General features: G+C 37.3%; 1 protein-coding gene across 4 annotated transcripts in view; it reads right to left on the bottom strand.

Moving 5' to 3' along the window:
* Window positions 1-20,570, bottom strand: part of SYT1 (synaptotagmin 1) — a 542,196-nt gene that overhangs the window by 185,659 nt on the left and 335,967 nt on the right. For all 4 annotated transcript variants that reach the window (XM_067009790.1, XM_067009789.1, XM_059081652.2 and 1 more), the window contains one exon: window positions 9,954-10,136. In XM_067009790.1, the coding sequence (XP_066865891.1) occupies window positions 9,954-10,119 (166 nt within the window). In that variant the 5' untranslated portion in view covers window positions 10,120-10,136. The remainder of the gene's footprint in view (window positions 1-9,953; window positions 10,137-20,570) is intronic.

The following is a 20,570-nucleotide window of genomic DNA, read 5'->3' as shown; positions in this document are numbered from 1 at the left end:
TATGATTGGAAGTCCTTTCCGTGTTAGTATAATTATGTAGGATCTTTTGAGCTAAAGGAGAATAATAATTCTGCCTACTATGAGCCAAGTTTTGTGCTGAGGTTGGAGTCACAAAGATGAAAAGACAGTGTTCTGATCTCACGTAGACTGGTTCATATTGAGAGAAAACACAAAAGTAAAATAGAAAGTAAAAATTATGAACATATGTAAAGCACAGACTTATTACAGAGGGAGAATTGCTGATAAATATTAGATTACGGGATTGGTAGCATGAGGACAGGAAGACCTTTAAAAAAGAGTTGAGTTCTTAGGCATAACTAAAAGTAGTCCAGCTAGACAAGCAGTGGCCAGCAAGCAATTTCAGGCAGAGGAGAGAGTTTGTGCAAAGACCTGGAAGCATGGGACAATGTGCATAATAAATTCAGTAACTCTAAGAGTCTCTGTATTGACGAAACAAACTGTGTGAGGGTGAATAATTGCAGATTAGACTGGAATGTATGCAAAAACCGTATCATATCTTACAATACTGTTGATGTCTTGCTAAGACAGTTTAATTTAGAGGTCCTTCTGGTAGAAAAATTCTGAGGCTGTAATGCTATTGAAACCAGAAACAAGTTAAAATGATGTGCTTAGGTTAGTTCCTAAGCATGGCATACACGGCCTAGCACACAGTAGGAGCTTTATAAATAGGCATTAGGAGTTTATGAATTTTGAATATGGCCCGTGTTATATTCCAGACAATATTTAAAGCACTTTATGTATATTAATACTTGACTGCTCACACCTTCCCAGAGGTGAGTACTATTATTATCCTCATTTGACAGAGAGATTAAATGATTTGCCCAAGGTCATGTAGTAGTAATGGTAGAATTGGGACTTTGAACCAAGGCAGAACAACTCCAGAGCTCACCCTCTGGCCTTTTATTGTAGCAAACAATGCTCCTCTACTGCGGGTTAATAACTAATACTGGGCCAGAGCCTCTGAGTGACTAATTTAGAATTATGGTCAAAGTCTTAAAACTTAAGGCTACTGAAGTGTACAGAAGAATTTAGGGGGTAATATTTATATAACAGCAGGGTTTTTAATCTATTGAAATAGTTTACTGATTTTAAAGAATCTGATCCGAATCCTTATGAAAAAAAATTATTGCAATAAAATTTTACTTTCAAGGCATTGAACCATGTAACTCTATCAATTAAAGTTTATTACCATGAGATCCTGGCTCTTTTCTAAGTTTCTGTGGATAGGTACACACTCCTTTCCATAAATGGCATAACTGTTAGTCAAATATATTTCTATTATTTGTAGCTTACTGTTGCCTTAAAAAAAAACTTGTATGTATGTAAAAAGCTTGAAAGAGAAAAAGGCAGAGGGTTGAAGTGATTTTGAAATTCCTCCAGGACAGTGGTTTCAATGAAAGTGTTGCTTGGTGAGGAAACTTTTAAATGGGCCAAAATCTTCTTAATCTTTATTTCAAAATTATGTAAGTTCACTTAAAAGGCAGGATGAGGAGGCATGTGGACTGAGAAGATAACAAGTTCAAATCTCTTTATTATAGTATTCTCAGAAATGAAAATCAGAACAAAGAAAAATAAAGCCGAGTGCTAAAAAGATAAAGGCACATCGCATAATTTCCTTCTGGTTTCTGCTTCTAAATTCTTTATCTAATTTAATAGAAACTGGCACAAACCTGACAGGTCAGCAGTGCAATAAAAGATCTACATAGTCATTAGAATAGGAGAAAACAGCAGTCTCTCAGCTTCTTTCCTTTTGCTGTTGACTTTATAGATTTGCATTTATAGTCTGACTTCCCTGAGTGAAAATGTAGCCTGTATTTTGACATGCAACTGCTATGTGGTGAGAAATAGATGTTTAAAATTATTTTTAAATGTATTCATCTATTGGTACAGTATTTCAGCAAGGTGATTCCTGAGCTATTTTTAATATATGTCCAAAATATTCACCCCCCTTATTTTTCTTAGGTGAGTTTACTTAATATCTTTGAAATGCTAATGGAATGTAGCTAAATAAGGTCTAGAAACTTCACTGGGATCTTAACTTCACTTGGTGGCTTAATGTGCTTACTGTTACTCTGTATTACCTATGCTTTGGAGGCTTATAAAATCTCACAACACTAGTTAATTTTTTTTTTTTTTTTTTTTTGCGTCACGCGGGCCTCTCACTGTTGTGGCCTCTCCTGTTGCGGAGCACAGGCTCCGGACGCGCAGGCCCAGCGGCCATGGCTCACGGGCCCAGCCGCTCCACGGCATGTGGGATCTTCCCGGACCGGGGCACGAACCCCTGTGCCCTGAATCGGCAGGCGGACCCTCAACCACTGCGCCACCAGGGGAGCCCGACACTAGTTAATTTTAAAGGCATGAATTTCTTGGGGGACTTTTCTGCATAATAGGCTTCCAAGAGGGAAACAAAATTCAAGGACACATTTAAACAACCTTCCTGAAATACAGCATCAGTAGCCTATAATTTTGTTAGGTTTATACATTGAATATAAGATGTTGATAGAGTCAGATTACACACTTGATCTTTAAAATCAGTAGTATAACGAATATTTTATAACAATCCTTTTACTCAGAGTAAATAACAGATGATACAACATACCCACATAAATTTTTCAAATCAATAAAATGTGCTACCTATAATATAGGAGAAATAATAAAGTAATTTGTAATGAAATAATTCACAGTTCACTGTAAAAATCTTCAGACAAAACTTTACTAGAAGACAGGAAGTAATCAAATGCTTGAAACTGCTAAAAGGGATGTTTGGAATTAGTGAAATAAGACAAGATTTGCAAAAAGTCAGGAGCAAGTGGAAGTTCAGAGGTTAGGAAAACATTAGAATAAAAGCTAGAATATTCAGTTTATATCAAAGCCACGCAAAAAACACTTTCACACTGTATGTCAAGTCATTCTAGGTTCAGGTAATTATAAACAGGGGTTCCTTCTATATGCACATCCCAGGGAGATTGTGAAATTTGTGCAGAATGTGGAACAACTTTTCATTGTGCAAAACTGTCTCACATGTTGGAAGATGTGTAGGTTCCCGGCCCCAGGGCCTCTAAATGCCAGTAGCTGCCCCTCATGTCTATTTTTTAAGCACAATAAAAACGGCCCAACGAATATTTATAATATCCTGTAGGGGGCAGTGCCAACTCAAAATTTTAAGAACCAAACTGGCTTTCTACCCTAGGATTAAGTTTTTCATGGTAACTCTTAATACACACACATTGAATTCACATTGTATTTACATATACATGTATGCATTTCCTACATTTTGAATCAGAGTTAAACTTGAAAAATGATATAAATAAACTAAACCATATATTGAGTGTAAGCATGAATCACTACATTGTGCTGTGAACTGCAACCCTTATCTGTAAGTGTCCTTGTTCCAAATAGATTCCTTCAGCATTGCACTGATGAAGTCACTCAATATTGCAAAGCACTTACTCTGAAAATAACACTCATCAGCATTGTAACTTTTTTTCTCATAGATATTTCAATTTAGTAGAGGTTAACAATGAATAATTTCACTTAACATTTTAGCCAGTGCTTTTCTGAAGTGTGAGAAGTACTGAGTCAACAGGTGAGAGCTGAAGCTGAGTCAGTGGATGATATTTGAGGAGTTCATCTACGCAATGCAACAGAATCTAACTCTTAGTACTTAGGTAGCAATGGATTATTTATTCACATCACAATCTGTTAGAGTGAGTCCAATAAAAGATATGCAGAAACATAAAGTGAATAAACACTTGCCTTTCAAGCCAAGGAGAAACTCTGAATTAGTACTAAACTTGTATTCCAAGTATTCAGTTAGTAAAACAAATAACAAGAGATGAACATCAAATACCAACCAGTATCTCTGAACAGGCACATAGCGCCCTAAGAGTTTCAAGTCAGTGGAGATAAGCAACAGTGGAGGTGATTTGCAGTCTTTGTGATATTTTGTGAAGGCAATAAACTGCAAACATTTTCCTGACACAGCCCTGCACCTACAACCTGCACCATGTGTGCCTTACTAGGCTTCAGCTTTCTTATCTGTAAAATGGGGATAATAATTATTCACACCTAGTAGAGATTTTACAGGGCAGAGTGGAGGTTGATTTCACAGAATGCATAGCCTGTGCTTCCATGCTAAGTGCACAATGAACATTGCCAATCGTTACAATAATTATTGTTCTTCACATGCTATGTATTACTGTATGTTCCTAAGGGTTCTCTTCCTACGTTTCGTGAAATTATCTTCTTCAATTAACATTGTGTTCTTGACACTAACATATGGCAGTAGCATTATATTCATTCTGCAGCCCCATGAGGGAAAACAAAGTTACTGGACTGCCTTTTTCCCCAAGGATGAATATTTGTTTATGCCGTATTTAACCAATTATATCACTACTGGTTGTTGAGTTTCACTGGTTATTGCTGTGAGGGATAACATTGCTATATCTACCACTTGTTGAGGCCACTGCCTTCAAACTGTGTTCCATACAGCCAGGTGTCTTTGTAGCTGCTAATAAACCTTGGGAGGGTGAGTGAGGAAGATACCTTCACTCACCAAGGCAGCTCTGACTTGCTGTACACAGCTTTCTGTATAATATTTTATTTGAACAAAGGGATCCTTGGCTAAAATGTTTGGAAACTATTGCTTTCTAGATCATAGTTTCTCCAAGCATGGCACAAGAACCACAGTATTTGGTGTAATGTTAATATCTGTAATATGGTAATACCTATAGTATAGTTTCTAGCATGGTGGCAGATACTTTCAAAGTATGGGGGATATGAATGTGTGTAAGAAATTGTCTCTGCCTCTGAAAAGTGTGCATTTCAGTGAGAAAGACAGGTATAACCAAACAAAACCAGGTAACCAGGACAAAGATTTTAATGAAGAGCTTTGAAAGCTGGAGGATGACTCAAACAATTCTGCTTTGGGAAATGAGGGAACTTCTCATCTAACTGGTAACATCTGAACTGGTTGAGTGATTAAAAAAAAAAAAAAAGAACGTGTCAGGGTTAATTGAGTAAGGGAATCCAGGAAGAGAGAAAAGCAGAGTGCTGGCTGGTTTTGAGAGGTTTTTTAGGAGGAGATTTCACAGGACTTAAATGAATGCAGGTATGGAATTGGAGGCGCAATAGATCAGGGAGACAAGGATAATAGTGAGATTTCTTATCTGAATAGCCAGGGGAATGAGATGGCCCAGGGAAAGCATGGAGAATAAGACTGCAACAGGATTAAAAATGGAACCCTGGAAACCATGACGTCTACCACTTCAGGGAAGGAAAGATAATGAAAAGGGAGGACCAGTCAATGAAAGAGAATAAGGAGGGAAGGAAGCAAGAGGAGGAAATGAGAGTTGACTCCTGGAAATCAAGATTTTTCAGAGGATGATCGCTGGTCATAATGACAACACAGAAATATCTGACCAAATGAAGGTTGACAATCACCCTCATAATCGTGCAAAAGGAAGTACGTGGTGACCCTTTTAATAGTACTTGACAATGCAGATGAGAGCAGAAGAAGCTGAGTTGTTAATGGAAGTTGAAGAAATAGATGTCAGGATCTAGGTTATGGTTTCCAATCAGTTTGATGTAGATATGAAGGAGGAAGTGAGAATGGTGGGTGATGGAGGAGGTAAGGGAAGAAGAAAATCTTAGAGCATGAAAGAAGGAAACTGACATTTCTGAATCACCTACGATGCACAGAATTTCACTAGGCACTTGCAAATATGTGGCCTTTTTTGAGCATACCTGTAGGCTGAAAGGGATGATGGAGTAGGAAAATGATATTACAAAGGAAAAAAAGAAAATTAGAGGTGATGTGGGAAGAGGAAACACCAAGAAGGAATCTGTCTTTCCTAGAACAGGCATCCTTGGAATGTGTTTAAAGAAGGCAATGCTTGAATGTTTGGCTGCAAAGTTTCTGGAATTTTCTCAATTTGGGTGTCTGACCTGAATAGAGGGCTTTTCTGAAAGAGAAATAGACTTGTTAAAAATGACAACTAGACTCTAATAATAGCTAACACTTATAGGATGCTTACTCTGGGCCAGACACTCTAAGCACTTCCTATGCATTGATGCCTTTACCCAGCTACCCGATGATGGAGATATTATTTTTAACCCCCATTTTATACCAGCAGAAACTGAAGCACAGAAAGATGAAATAATTCTCAAGGTCACAGAGCTAGGATGTGGCAGAGCTAAGATTTGAACCCATGCAGTCTGTAACCAAAGCTTGTGTTTTTAATCCCTGTGTTAAACTGTCTATCCAATAGTATTTCTGCACAAATTACATAACTACCCTTAGCCCACTTGCTCTTATGCTAGACTCAGAGTCAAGTTCTGGCTATTTGGTTTTCTGCTGTCCTTCAGGAAAGTTGCACTTGACTTCAAGAAGCTCATGACTATCAAAACGTTAATCACAGCTATTTGGATGACACAAGGTCATGCTTTACAAACCAACCATGGCCCTAGTCATATTAAAATCAAAGTTGCAAAATAAAGAAACATTCTGAAAAACCTTGTCTGCTTCATTTAGATAACAGTGTGCAGAATGAACTGCAAGATAAAAATGCTCAGCATTTACCATTTCCTTTTCCTTTTTTTATTTGAAGCCCCGTGGTGTTGTGGATGATATCATCAGGCAATTTGGTTTGAATATGCTCCGTGCTGGACTCTGCAGATTACCCAACTAATGACATGCACACTCCTTGCCATTGTGACACCTCTCTTTTCACAAGTGGGAATTTCAAGTGACAGACTAAAGCTGTTTGCTATCAATTTTGCAAAAAACACATCTGCCAGAGAGCCAAGAGTTAGTTCAGAGACGGAAATCAATTAATATTCTAATTTGTTACCTGTCATTAGCATCACCATATTATGCCAAGTCAAAATTGATAACCTTTATATAACATATGCTCCTAAAGGAATTTAATTTAGGGATCTGTTTCATTTCTGTTGAGTGTTGCTCCCTGTGTATAAATCCCATTAGAAATTTCAATTACACGGGCAGTAAAAATTGTGATGGATTAAAATGAAAGTGTAAAATATGCAGTTACAATATTTATCATAAACCTGCATGGCTGTATTTATGATTTAGTTTTCCTAAACTTACTTACCAAACCGTTTAAAAATTTTAGGTATTTCAGTTGTTTCTTCCCATTAAATCAGTGAGAGAGCCAGCAATATAATAATTCTAGAGGTGTTACCTAGATCCTCTGACATTCTATTATTTTAGGTTGCTGGTCAAAAGCAAATCTCCATGGAGGAAGGCTGATTTCCTGGTCTAATTGCCAGTGCCCAAGAAAGAAACACAGGAATGGGATAGTGGCTTGGGAAGAAGGCATGAAATAAGATTAGCCAAGGGAAAGAAAAAAAAAGAAGGGAGAGTTGCATAGATATTTTTTCCCAGCTGATTCTTTTCCTGCTGATGCACAGGGAGGAAGGTATAAAGTAATAGCTGGCACTAAGTGGAGAAGGCTAAAAGATGGATTTATGACTATAAATATGGAAACAACTTGTTTTTTCAATGTGAATGACAGTCAAGCATTGAAACGATGCTTTCTTTGGTGTTAGAAATTAAATTTTAAAAATTTATTGTAGTTGATTTTCAATGTTGTGTTAACTTCTACTGTACAGCAAAGTGATTCAGTTATACATATTTATACATTCTTTTTCATATTCCTTTCCATTATGGCTTATCACAGGGTATTGAATATAGTTCCCTATGCCATACAGTAGGACGTTGTTGTTTATCTTTAAACTTTTTCATATGCTTTAAATTTTCAGCATCTTAAGGCCTCAAAATCTAAGAGTGGGCGGTTCAGGATATAAGTTAAATCAACATTGAGTCATTCATTAATTCACTCAACAAATAGATATTGAGTGCCCCGTATATATTAAGGATCACCAGGGATGAAACTATGCATAGAACAGACCCAACTTCTTGCCCTCATAGACGTTACATTATTTTGGAGAGAGCCAGAGCAATTGAAAAACAGATAATAAAATACATAGCATTTCAGATGGTGCTAAGTAATACAGTGAGAAATAAAGCAAGGGAGAGGACAGGAAATGCTGGCAAAGATTGGGTGGGGTAGATGGGTTAGAATTTTAAATAGCATGGTTGGGGAAGTCCTAATTAAGAAGATGCTATTGGGTGAAGGCCTAAAGGAGATGAGAGAATGGGTGTGTGGATACACGGGGCACATTAAATCTCACTGTTATCAGCATTGCCATTGCTTCTCATGTTGTTTACTCTTTCAGAGAAGGAAATGGTGTTGAAGACAAGGCAGAATATGCGTTTGACTTGGTGGTGGTCTTTTCTTTCTCTGCTTCCCTCTAACACATTTCTTTTAGAGCAAGCATTTCGATAAAATATTCAAGTGAGAGTTGGCCCCATGACAGATGCATTTGGTTTTTGCCCTGTAGTTATGACTTCAAAGTCATATCAAAAGATACCCAAATCAGTCCATCAGCCCAGCAGCAGAGCAAGGAAAAGAACCTGAGAGCCTGTGTTTCCCATCCTAGGGATCGCTCTATTGGACCATCTCCATCTTCCCTAGGTTATGGAGCTTCATGCTGGGAATGGAAATTACTGACAACTGAGCTAAGAGTGTCTCTCAGATGCACTTGGATTTGTTAAAGGTGGACAAACAGGTGAACAAGTTGTTAATTCCTGGGAGGATAAGAAATTGATTCCCTGTAGTTTTCATGTAGTTTCTCAATGTCCTTATAGAATAACTTTTATAACTTTGGTAAATCTCTCATCTAGATGATTGCAACAGCCAGCTTTATCTTCTGTCCTTGCGCCTCTAAGCATATTTTCAACACAACAGCAAGAGTGATTTTAAGAAAAACCTATGTCAGATCATGGGATACCTCTGCTCAGAATGTTGAGAAGGCATTTTATTTCACTCAGAGTAAAACCCAGGTTTCTTAGAACAATTCACTAGGCTCCATATAACAGGACCTCGGGTTTGTCTTCTGCTGTTCTCTACCTTGTGTTATTCTACCAAAGGCACACTGAGCTCCTTGCCATTCCAGGCAGATTCTTGCCTAAGGGCCTTTGTATAACACAGGTTTAGAACTTTCTCCCCTACTTCCTCCAGGTTTTCTTACAAAGGAAATCAGCTCACATAATCCTAAAAAATAATAACCCTTTACCCTCTACCCCCTTCCCTTTCCCACTTACTCTCCTTCTGTTTCCTTATATTATTTACCGTTTCATGATGTACCATATACATTTGCCTCCTGACTGATTGTTTCTTTTCCCCCACTAGAATATAAGCTTTGTGAGGGCCAAAACTTACTTTCCCAGAACCTAGAGAAGTGTCTAGTGCATTGTAAATGTTCATCTCTGAAGAAAAAAGACCAACCTCTAGTTTAGGATTTAAATTAAATGGCGCTGGTTGGACTTAGCGCTATACCCACACAAATAAACTCAGGTCCAGGTTATTGTTTCTTTCCCAATGACAACACAGAAAATGTTAAAAAGTGTGCAAAAGCTTTTGAAATTTTAACAGATGAGTGAAAGAAAACCAAACTCGTAATAAGGGGAAAGTACATTTTAGCTATTGCTTAGGAATAATCTTTACAATGGAATGATTTCATAAATACAAACCTAAAATACACAACACATAAACGTTAACATTCTCTGGAGAAAGAGACATTGAAGAAGATTAAAAAAAGAGCCCACCTGTACATTAAACACAAGATAGTTTTTTTTTATAAATTGGACTTTCATTTATTAAGTATATTTAAATCCTTAAGAAGAATATTCTATTTCCAAGAATATTCCATTTTATTTTTGGAATACTACCATTCCAATAATAAAAAATCAAATGTACACTTAGGTCAAGAGGAATTCTTTTTCTCCAAATGGGTATGTTGATTTTCAACCATTTATTTTTACTCAAGTAACAATATACAGTACTCACATGGAATTTTATGCAGCTCATTCATAAACTTTTCCTTCAGCTTAGAAAAGCCATCCTCCTTTCCTTCCCCAGGACTGGCTGGCTCTGTGGCATTATTTGGTAGAACAGTCGCAGCAGTGGTAACTGGCGGGGCTGCCAGGGCCTCATGATGACTCTCGCTCACCATTTTAGGTTCAGGTGAAACTGTGAGGGGAGGGAAGCAAAAAAAAGAACAATTCAAAATGGCTTAACTGACCCCACATCAGAGCTATTCTAGAGATGAAAAAACATCAGAGGGCACACCTGCTCACTGGGTAAACAGCCTGTCATTAGCATATTACTTTATGTTATGAAGTAATGAAATATTTATGGAACCACAGAGAAGGTTCCATAATGAAATGAAATATTTATGGAACCACAGAGAAGGTTCTTCCCCAGAAGGTAAGACCAGACACAATTATTGAAAGCATTTTCTCCTAACGATAAAATGAAACTCTCAAATCTATTAGTTACTTATACAGGCAATTATTTGCTATATAGATTTAACTTTTTAACCCATATCCTACTGAAATGTCCATGAAACAATTGCCGACAGCATACATGCTCTATACTCTAAATGTTTTGCGTTTTCGAAAAGGAAAGAAGAGACCAAATATTTATATTGGAAGTGTTGATAAATTATAAATGATAGCACATTCAAAATGTTAGTAAATTTAAAAATGGTTCTAAAGAATACTGTTGTAACGTTGATACTCTGAGATTCCTGAATGTTATACAGAACTTTGTTCTTGAATCTCATTTATTGATAGTATGCTTTCTGCCCAGTTATTTTTTTTTTTTTGACATTTACTGTAGATAATACTATGATCAATAATTCACTTGTCTTGCTGGGTGAATTTTTGAAGCCACAGTAAGTGTTGCATGATTGATTATATGGACCAAGGTGCTGATGATAAAACATGACTTTAATTATTTCAGTTTATTTAGTTTGATTATATTATTGAATTATATAATTAATAATATAAATTATTAACTTTATTCAATCATTTAAAATGTTATCTTCAAAATATTTTTTTTTTTTTTTTTTTTTTTTTTGTGGTACGCGGGCCTCTCACCGTTGTGGCCTCTCCCACTGCGGAGCACAGGCTCCGGACGCACAGGCCCAGGGGCCATGGCTCACGGGCCCAGCCGCTCCGCGGCACGTGGGATCTTCCCGGACCGGGGTACGAACCCGTGTCCCCTGCATCCGCAGGCGGATTCTCAACCACTGCGCCACCAGGGAAGCCCCAAAATATTTTTAAAAATGAATCCTTAAGGTAGTCAGTGAAAAAATCTTAGCCTTGAATACAGAAAACAGTTTTAGTTTTCTTCACTAGCTAAATGAAGTTTGACAAGGCATTAAACTTCTTAATGTATACATCTTTTGAAATATGAAGAATCGAAACCTGCCCCGCCTAGATTTTTCTTAGTACATGTGAAGTGCTGTATAAATGTAAGGAAGGTCTTCTAAAGAGGTACAAATGAAGTCATATTCTCCAATCTAAACGTATTCTGGACTTAAATACTTTTACTGTGTGATGTAAATTTTCAGACTGTGCTGGTGAGAGTGGACATGATTTGGGGCAGAAACAGATAAATACAAATAGGCCTGGGCCTAACTTCACAGTCTCAGCGGGAAAGTTGATGGACCCATAAAGCCCTTTTGAGTTGCAAAGAAATGGAAATAATGAGCAAGCAGATAAAGGATTTTTATAGAATTCAAACGTTCTGTGCATTAATTACACCTACTTACATATTTAGTGAAAGTACAGTTGAAAGTAGAATAATCTCAAATGCATGGGATTTATTAAAATCTTAATCAAAATCTAGAGATTTGGGGTCTCCTGAAAGGACATCGTGGATGGGGCTGAGATACATAGATAATCAAATTTTATAATAGATTAGTTCTCTTTTCAAAGCTTTGAATTTTTCACTAGTAGCTACTAATACAATCCTAAGGGGTAGAATTAGACAGATAGGGGTTCAGGGCTTCTCTGTTCTTGAGTTTCTTCATTTGTTAAAAGGAGAGTAATCATACCAAGTGTGTAAGGTTTTAATCCATGCAAAGAAGTTAGCACAACGTCTGGCATGCAAGTTTGTTCCTTCTATTGATTAATTGATCAATCAATTGATTGATCTATCCCTCTCTCCCTAATAGCATTTGGCAGCTCAGACTTTTCCAGATTGTGAAAAAATTTTATTTTTTCTAACTCAGGGTCACTTCCCAGAAGCTTTCCCTGATTTTCTGATTCTGTTTAGCTTTGGCTCTTGTCTCCCTGCAAAAATTTGGAGTACTGTTTGCACAACCTAGGTGAAGCTATTGATATTGATGATGCCTTAACTCATATTTCATGTGACTTAGCAAGACTACAATTATACACACACAAAAACATACATATGCATAAAATATTTGTGTGTATTATAAAATGAATTTGTTCCTCTGCTATGAGAATCACCAGATGTGATTATCATTACTTATCTCCACAGGATAGTTGAGGATATTTGAGGAATTATGGTTTGCTGTGGGATTTAAAGGAAACAATTGTGCTAAATAGAATAGCTAAATACAACAGTGTCATCATTAAATTAAAGGTATATTGTCTGTTTCAGCTCAATTTCTGTCATGTTCTGGAAGTGGGATATCATTGCTGGGATGAGCCTGACTTTCGGCTGCTCCCTCCAACTGGCTACACAGTTGTTTATAGCTTTTGTGCACGGAGATGTTTGGGTCCTTTCTCTTGGGTTGTTAAATATTTTCATATTTCCCCAGTTTATTTTGGAATATATATAAAACATTTGTATATATAAGTTGAATGATCTAAAAGGCTTTGGGAGAAATAAGGCTTTTATTAAACAGAGTCAACATTTAGAAAAGGCACTTGAAGCTCACGCAGTATTTTTGTTGTTGTTGTGAAGGAAGCAAAGAATGTTTCTATAATTTCCAGAAAGAATCCTCTTCAGACATAAGGTACAGCTTGCAAGGTGTTTTATCAAAAAAGGTAAAATCTATAAACTTGGAACTTACTAGCCAATGATATTATCCCTACAATTTCTGATTGTTTTAAAAATCAAGAAAAGGTTATGTAAGAAATATATAGACAGTGCTTCTTTTACTTAATGTATGCCACTGTGAAATTAAGTCTTTCACAAATTATAAAGATATAATGGGCAATTAAGGATCTAATATACTGACAAAGAAAGACCAATTGCTGAATTTATTTTCATTCCTTTATATTTTGAGAGATAGTGTTTGTAAATAACAAAACTAAGAACAGTTTCGTGGCTCTCGAAAATGCATATTTATGGAAATAAGATGCTTATCAAGAAGCATCATTTTGCAGGTGGAAAAACTAGCTTATTATTCAGTCCTGACTAATGTGATGACTTTATACTCTCTTATGTACTTTAGTGCAGGTGGCAGTTTGTTTATTTAGTAAAGAAATTTATGTTCTACTCAAGTCTTGAGAAAAAACAGCCAACAGTTATTGGGGACCTGCTAAGTGGCTGAGATATATGAAATCATAGAGTTCTCACACCATTCCCATGAGATAAGTATAATTAGCACCCATTTTACAGGTGAGGAGACTAAGGCATACAGAAGTTATGCAATTGGTTCAGAGATAGACAGTAGTAATTAGTGGAGTTGAGATTTGAACCTAGGTGTCCTAGCTACTAGTATAAGGGACTTGTACGCTATGAGACTAAAATCTAATAAAATAGTGGTTTCTTTGAAGAAGTTTTGGACTATGACCCTTAGTAAGAAGTACATTGTGTATTGTGTGCCAGTATACACACTCTCCCCCTATATGTTAAATATGGAACACATTTCACATAAAGAAACTTGCCCTTACTATGTGTGAAATAGTCTGATAAATTCCATTCTATTCTGTCCTGTTTTGGTAAAAAAATTTAGTTATATTTATTAGTTTCACAAACAACTATTGGTTTGCGACCTACAGTTTGGAAAATCACTATGCTAAGGGACCTGTTAAGATACAATAACATTAAAGGAGGCTCAGAAAAACTAAAGATGCCATTTATTAAGAACCTACTATGTGCCAAAATGCTGGAATTGATATTTAAGTATAATATCCTCAATTCTCATTACAACCCTGAAAAGTAACTTATCATATTTTACAGGGAAAATAAATGGTTGTGGAGAGGCTAAGTGATTTGTTCTACACAGATTTAGCCTGATCCATAGTTCCTTCCACTAGTCTATTCCAGGAATAACATTTAAGTATCATGAAACAATTAAATCAGTACTGGAAAGGTATTTATTTTGAATTGGTTTACCAGTAAATAGAAAACACAAGTCATATTACTAATAGGAAAGAGACTGCTTAATTTTGAGGTATAGTCATTGAGTTTGTTAAAGTGGAATTTAACATCTTGAATATGCCAAGAGAAATATTGAATAGAAAAATAAATTCCTGCCTAGAAGAAGGTTGGGTACAAAGGACACAAGCAAGCAATTCTAAAAGAAAGAAATGCAAATCCCTCCTACCAAAAAAAAATGTCTTTAATTTAACAAATAGTCAAAAAACTGAAAGTTAATATATATTAATTGTAAATGAGGATAAATATAGATGTGAAGGTGAGGCTACAAAAAACTTGGCAATGGGTAAAGACCATAGTTTTGAAACATACTTTATAGAGGCCAAAGTAAGAGAACATGTTAAAAGCTGTAGAAGCACTCATTCTTTTTCTAGGAATTCACAGTAAAGGATTCATTTAATATAAGGATGTTTGTAGTAACTTATTTATAGGATTAGAAGACCAGAAACTACCTAACAGAGAGACTTAAATTATGGTAATCCATAAAATAATGTTATTAGAATTATCTTAAAGATAACTATTTACAAACCTGGAAGTACACTAGAGTATTAGATGAAAATGCAAATTATGAAACATTATATAAAGTATGTCCAATTTCTCTAGATAAGATCTTTTGTATAAAAGAGATTGGAAAGATACATTTAAAAATGTCAACCTTGTGATAGGATACTCACTGTTTTTTTCCCCATATGTTTACATTGTCAGTATATTATAAACCTGAATTATTTTAAATTACACAGAAGAAAAAGCCTTTAAAACTGTTTTGCTCTTGAGAAAACTATACCTTCCAGAAAGAGATTTCTTAATGCCAGATTGAAAAAATAAAAACAAACTTTACAATGTAAGAAAGAAGGATTCAGCTGCATATCTAGCAAATATAATATGCAAAATGGCCACTGGTTAAAATAGAATGTAGAAGAAATTTTAAGGTATCATAAAGGTTAATACATTTGTGGTATAAAATGAGGAAAATCAGGATTTTTTTGTTGCCATGGCAACTTCGCTCTGTCCCTTACATTTATTCTACTTAGGAGGACTTTAATTATGTCTATCTCTAGGTCCATAAATTGATATGGATTTCTTGGATTTTACAGTGAGATAGTCTCTCATACTGCATACACATAATGATTTTTGTTGAAAGAACTATTTCCATCTCTATTTAAGTATTATACTTTATCATAATAGAATGTAAAATTAAAGAGCAAACAGGAGAAGAAGGTCAAAGAAATACTGAAGAATGTATTATTACTAAGAAAAAGTCTTTGAATGCAGAAATGCCCCAAACTGAAAGTAATTCTTGCAGAAATTATTACACAGTCCAGGAGCTATCACAGAATGTGTTATAAAGTATTTTTGAGATGAAGAATGTAGTCATTTTATTCCATCAGAATTTCCCTTGACCTTCTGTAAGTGTAGGTGAAAACGCTAAGAAGATGCCCTGTGCATCCTTCCCTCCCTTTCAGGAATGAGGCCGTCAGTCTCAGGGCCCGCTGGCGGCTCACAGCTGAGGAGTCTCTCCTAAAGAATCACCCTTGGTTAAAGGGAACTGCTTTGTCCAAGGTTAAACCCACTTCCCCAAGGACAGCCCACAAGCAGTGACTAGGATGCTGGGGTAAAGGCACGTCCCGCTGCCTTAATTTGGTTCATTTCTGAAGACCCCTCCCTGTAGGATCAGCTGAAGGCTGTGGTAACTGCATGTTGCCTAAACCTTGCTTCCTGAGCTCCCTTACATGAAAAGCATTCCCCAGTAAACTACCTCTGACTCAGAGCAGCTTCCCTGGGAATCCCACCTATGATACCCACTCTGAAAGATTTTGGGGAAAAAAAACCCCACAACACTGTTGAAAGTTTCATTTAAATTCTTTCCAAACCCAAGGATCCTTAGGCAGTTAGTGACCTCTAGCAGCATGACCAAAATCCTCCATGAGTTTGCAAATGTTGGAATGTCAGGCTTGAGGTGTAGCATCTCTTTGGTTTAGATAGTTTCTCTTGCTGGAAGTAGGACAGCCAGAGATTGTATGGTTCCTGTTGTGGCAGGAGAAAGCTGACTTCTGGTGTTAGTCCCAGTAAAATGGAGAGAGATGAAAGGTTGTTTATCAGACCTTGGAGCAAATGGAAACATAGCACGCAGCCTACCTTTATGAAACCATAAAACATACGGGCTCCTGAGCCCTTTATCTGCAATCTATTGATTCAAAATAGATCTAAGTACCTCCAGATTTTACCCCTTTGTCTCATCACAAAAGTCTCCTAAAGAGGTGCAGGGAGAATTCTGCTTAAGAGTATGGTTCTCAGCCAGTATCTCTCATAGATGCCTTTGCAAATCAAATACAAATGGGTCCGCTTAGCTTTACTTTGAAAAAAGAATCAACATTCCTCCCCAGTCCTACAAATATCACAGTACAAACACTGAAGAGGTGTAGAGGTTATTATGCTGAAGGTGTCTTTGGAAAAATGTGAGGAGGGGAGGGAGGAATGCTGAACACTCACCAGCTGCATCTCCTAAGAATCCCTTAGGAGATCCTGAATGACTGGGGTATGGTTGATAGACAAAAACTGTACATATTTAATGTGTACAACTTGATGAGTTTGGAAATAAGTAAACGCCCATGGAAACCATCACCATGATCTCCCATTCCTGGCCCCATAGAAGGTGCTGTTATGTGTTCTCTGTCCCTTCCTCCAAGTCTGTTGTTCTGCAGCCTCCTATGGCTAAGTTGGTTTTCCTTCTCCTATCTTTCTGCCCACCCCCCCCTCCGTCTCTCCTCTCCAATCGACCTCCTCCTGCTCTCCTTAGTTTTGTCTTTTCTTTCTTTCTTAGTTTCTTCTCTTCCTCCGAAGGGGAGAACCATACTCATTTACTGCTATGTCTTACTTATCATGTAGTGGGTACTTGATGCATGTGACGTGTGTCTCCTGAGTCCTGTGCCTTGTGTGGAGTCAGCGAAAAGGAGACTAAGATGCCAATTCACACCACTGAGACAGCCCCTGAGTTTCTCCTGGCTGCCTTTTCCTGCCATTATGGAAACTCAGACAGACCCCAGGATGGCATCTCTTGACACCAATAAGTGGTAAATTACAACTCACAGTTACCTTCCTGACATAGTTAGACAACTGGAAATACTGCTCTGGTCGCCAGGGAGCAGATGGCAGCATGTATAAGAAGTAAATAAGAAGTAGGACCAGGAATTAGGAAATCTGGGTCCAAAAGGAGTAAGCAGAGAGGGGTACATATGTTAGGGGCTCCAAAGAGCAGAATAAGAACATTCGTATTAAAAACCAGAGGTCAAACTTTTAAATGGTCAGCTACTCCTACTAGATATTGGAATTGACTACCAACTTCTGGTTTCCATATTTTCAGTGTGAATGATTTCTTATCTTTATCTTATACAATTTAGTTTTCCAGGTTGTCCAGTGTTTACCCCCTTCCATTCCTGTCTCCCCAAGACAAGCAAAAGCAGTTCCTCAAGATTTCTCTTCCTTAAAGGTGGAAGGACACTGGTAATAATAAGAATTCAGTTATTTTCCCGTCTTACTCTAATTTTCATTGTTTAAAAAAATAACAATGTACTTTGGCAAAAGTGTCATTATTACTAGGGTTTATTTTCAAGCTGGTCCAATTTGTTCAAAATCTTTGTTATGTATTAAAATTTTTTTTCAACTGTTTTTTTCTGAGGAGAGATCTGCCTGTGGATCCTGTAGATGGAGGTGGGAGATGTACTTAAGATGTGAATGTCCATCCATACTCCCTTTCCATTGACATTGTCCTGCTTACAGACTCTAATGATGGAAAAGAGTCCATGGAGATTGCATGATCACTCCCCAAGAGCCATGGGCACAGCAGATTTAAGGAGGTATGAGGGGCTTCCCTGGTGGCGCAGTGGTTGAGAGTCCGCCTGCCGATGCAGGGGACGCGGGTTCGTGCCCCGGTCCGGGAAGATCCCACATGCCGCGGAGCGGCTGGGCCCGTGAGCCATGGCCACAGAGTCTGCACGTCCAGAGCCTGTACTCCCCAACGGGAGAGGCCACAGCAGTGAGAGGCCCACGTACCACAAAAAAAAAAAAAAAAAAAAAAAAAATCACGCCAAAATTCCTTTTGGGGCTTCCCTGGTGGCGCAGTGGTTGAGAGTCCGCCTGCCGATGCAGGGGACGAGGGTTCAGTGCCCCGGTCTGGGAAGATCCCACATGCCGCAGAGCGGCTGGGCCCGTGAGCCATGGCTGCTGAGCCTGCGCGCCCGGAACCTATGCTCCAAAAAGGGAGAGGCCACAACAGTGAGAGGCCCGCCTACCGCAAAAAAAAAAAAAAAAAAAAAAAAAAGGAGGTATGAGTACCTGATTCAAGGGCATCTCACTTAGATGCTGGCCTGAGGCCAATGACACTGTTTAGCATGAAAAGGTGAGTGAGGCCAATAAGATTCTCCCCTTCAGGAATTTAAGCTATGAAATACCCTAAAGCTACTGAAGCATAGGGAAGAGAAGAAACATGCCCATTGTCACAGAGTTAATAAGTGGGGGGACCAAGGCTCCAAATGCAGCTGATCCCAGGGCTCAAATCTGTGACCGCCAAGCAGCCACATCCCTCTGGTTGCCCTGCTTCCTTTGCCTTGGTTTTCAGTTCTGAGTTTCAGTACGTAGTATCTTGCAAATACGAATATTGATAGTAATCTGAGTATCTGTACCTTGTAATCAAGAAAGCACGATTAGTAGTAAAACCTACTGTGTGGGTTCACTAGGCTTAGTTGTTCCTGGAATATCTGAATTTATAGCCAGAGGTGGTGAATTCTGTTACTAAGTCTGTTCTGCATTCATAACTGGGTATGTGTGTGAAGTGAAAGAACTGATGACGTAGAGTGATGTGGGACCCCTATTGTGTAGGTTTAGAAAAATGCCATGGTGACTCATTGATAGTGGAGAGATTAAAACATTCAACTGTGAATACATCTTTTTCCACATTACATTTTCCCCCATGTTTTTACACCTCTGAAATGAGGATTTATTTGCCTTATAATATATGGCATCTCACTATCACTGTCAGCCAGGCCTGTGCACACTCAACTGTCTTCTTATTCCCATTGCTATCCCAGTAACAAATCATTTAAAGGCCATTTGAGGAAGGGATCTGAATCCTGGCTGTGTCTGAAGCTTTCTACTGTAAGCTTAAACACTCAAAACTAGCAGAATGGGAGTCAAACAGCTTGGAAGATTTTAGAAGCACTAATGGAACAATATTTAAAGAGATGCTTTATCGAACACTATTGATGGCACAAAGGAAAATGGTGTGTAAGAAAAGATGGGCATCATCGACTATGAACTGAGGACAGATTTAGAAATCTTTGCAAGTTATTAACCTGTCTCTTTTATTTTCCTTGTTTGTATGCACAAAAATGACACAAAATAAAATCTGTCTAAATAAGTCAGTGACCTTTCAATAAGTACAAAATAAAAATTCAAGTGATAGGAAACCATTTTTGGACATAGTTTAATTTTCAGCATTTTTTTTCTTAGTGGTATATAAAATCATGCTGCATCCTGTAATTAATGTTTTCTTATAGTACATGAAATAGAGATTTCCTAAAGAATGAAGAGAAAGCATGAGCATTGTTTACAAATAATGTATTATAAAGTAATAGACTGTATAAAATTTTAAACAAACTGAGTTTCTCATTCCCAGAAGATTAAACACCACAATTATATTCAGCAATTATAGTCAACATAAATTTCAGAAGAACTAGCTAAAGTAAAAATGAATCCCTGAGCCAAATGAAAACTATATTCATTGCTAGATTATTTCCCCCCTTAGACCTATAATATAGAGAATAAAAGAATGGAAACAAAACATATCCAAGTCAAGACCCAAGTACTGAAATACTGTGATAATGATACAGAAAAGCAAGAGTTCTTAGACAAATTGAGAATTTCCCACCTATAATAGGGAAAGAAATCTTGGAAATTGGGGTATCAGAGATGTTTCTAAAAGCATTTAATAATTTCACAAATTGAACATTGTTTTTCTAGTAATCCATTTATTGTACACCCATTTCTCTACTAATGCAGTTTCAAACACTGTAATTTATTTTCAAAGCACCACTCAATATTGGAGAACTTTTATAGCTTTAAAGGGCCTCCCAAGATTTTGTTAGGAATGGCAGGGTCATGATCAAGAAAAGATTGCAAAAGAGCTTTTTAAGATGCATTATAAAGACTTCAAGTGCATTTTGTAGCATTTTGAAAATGATACAGTGTCAAAGTCTCCCTTTTTAA

The sequence above is a fragment of the Kogia breviceps genome, chromosome 12 (genome assembly GCF_026419965.1).
Source record: "Kogia breviceps isolate mKogBre1 chromosome 12, mKogBre1 haplotype 1, whole genome shotgun sequence".
In the NCBI taxonomy this organism is placed as follows: Eukaryota; Metazoa; Chordata; class Mammalia; order Artiodactyla; family Physeteridae; genus Kogia; species Kogia breviceps.
This window is presented reverse-complemented; position numbering and strand designations above follow the sequence as displayed.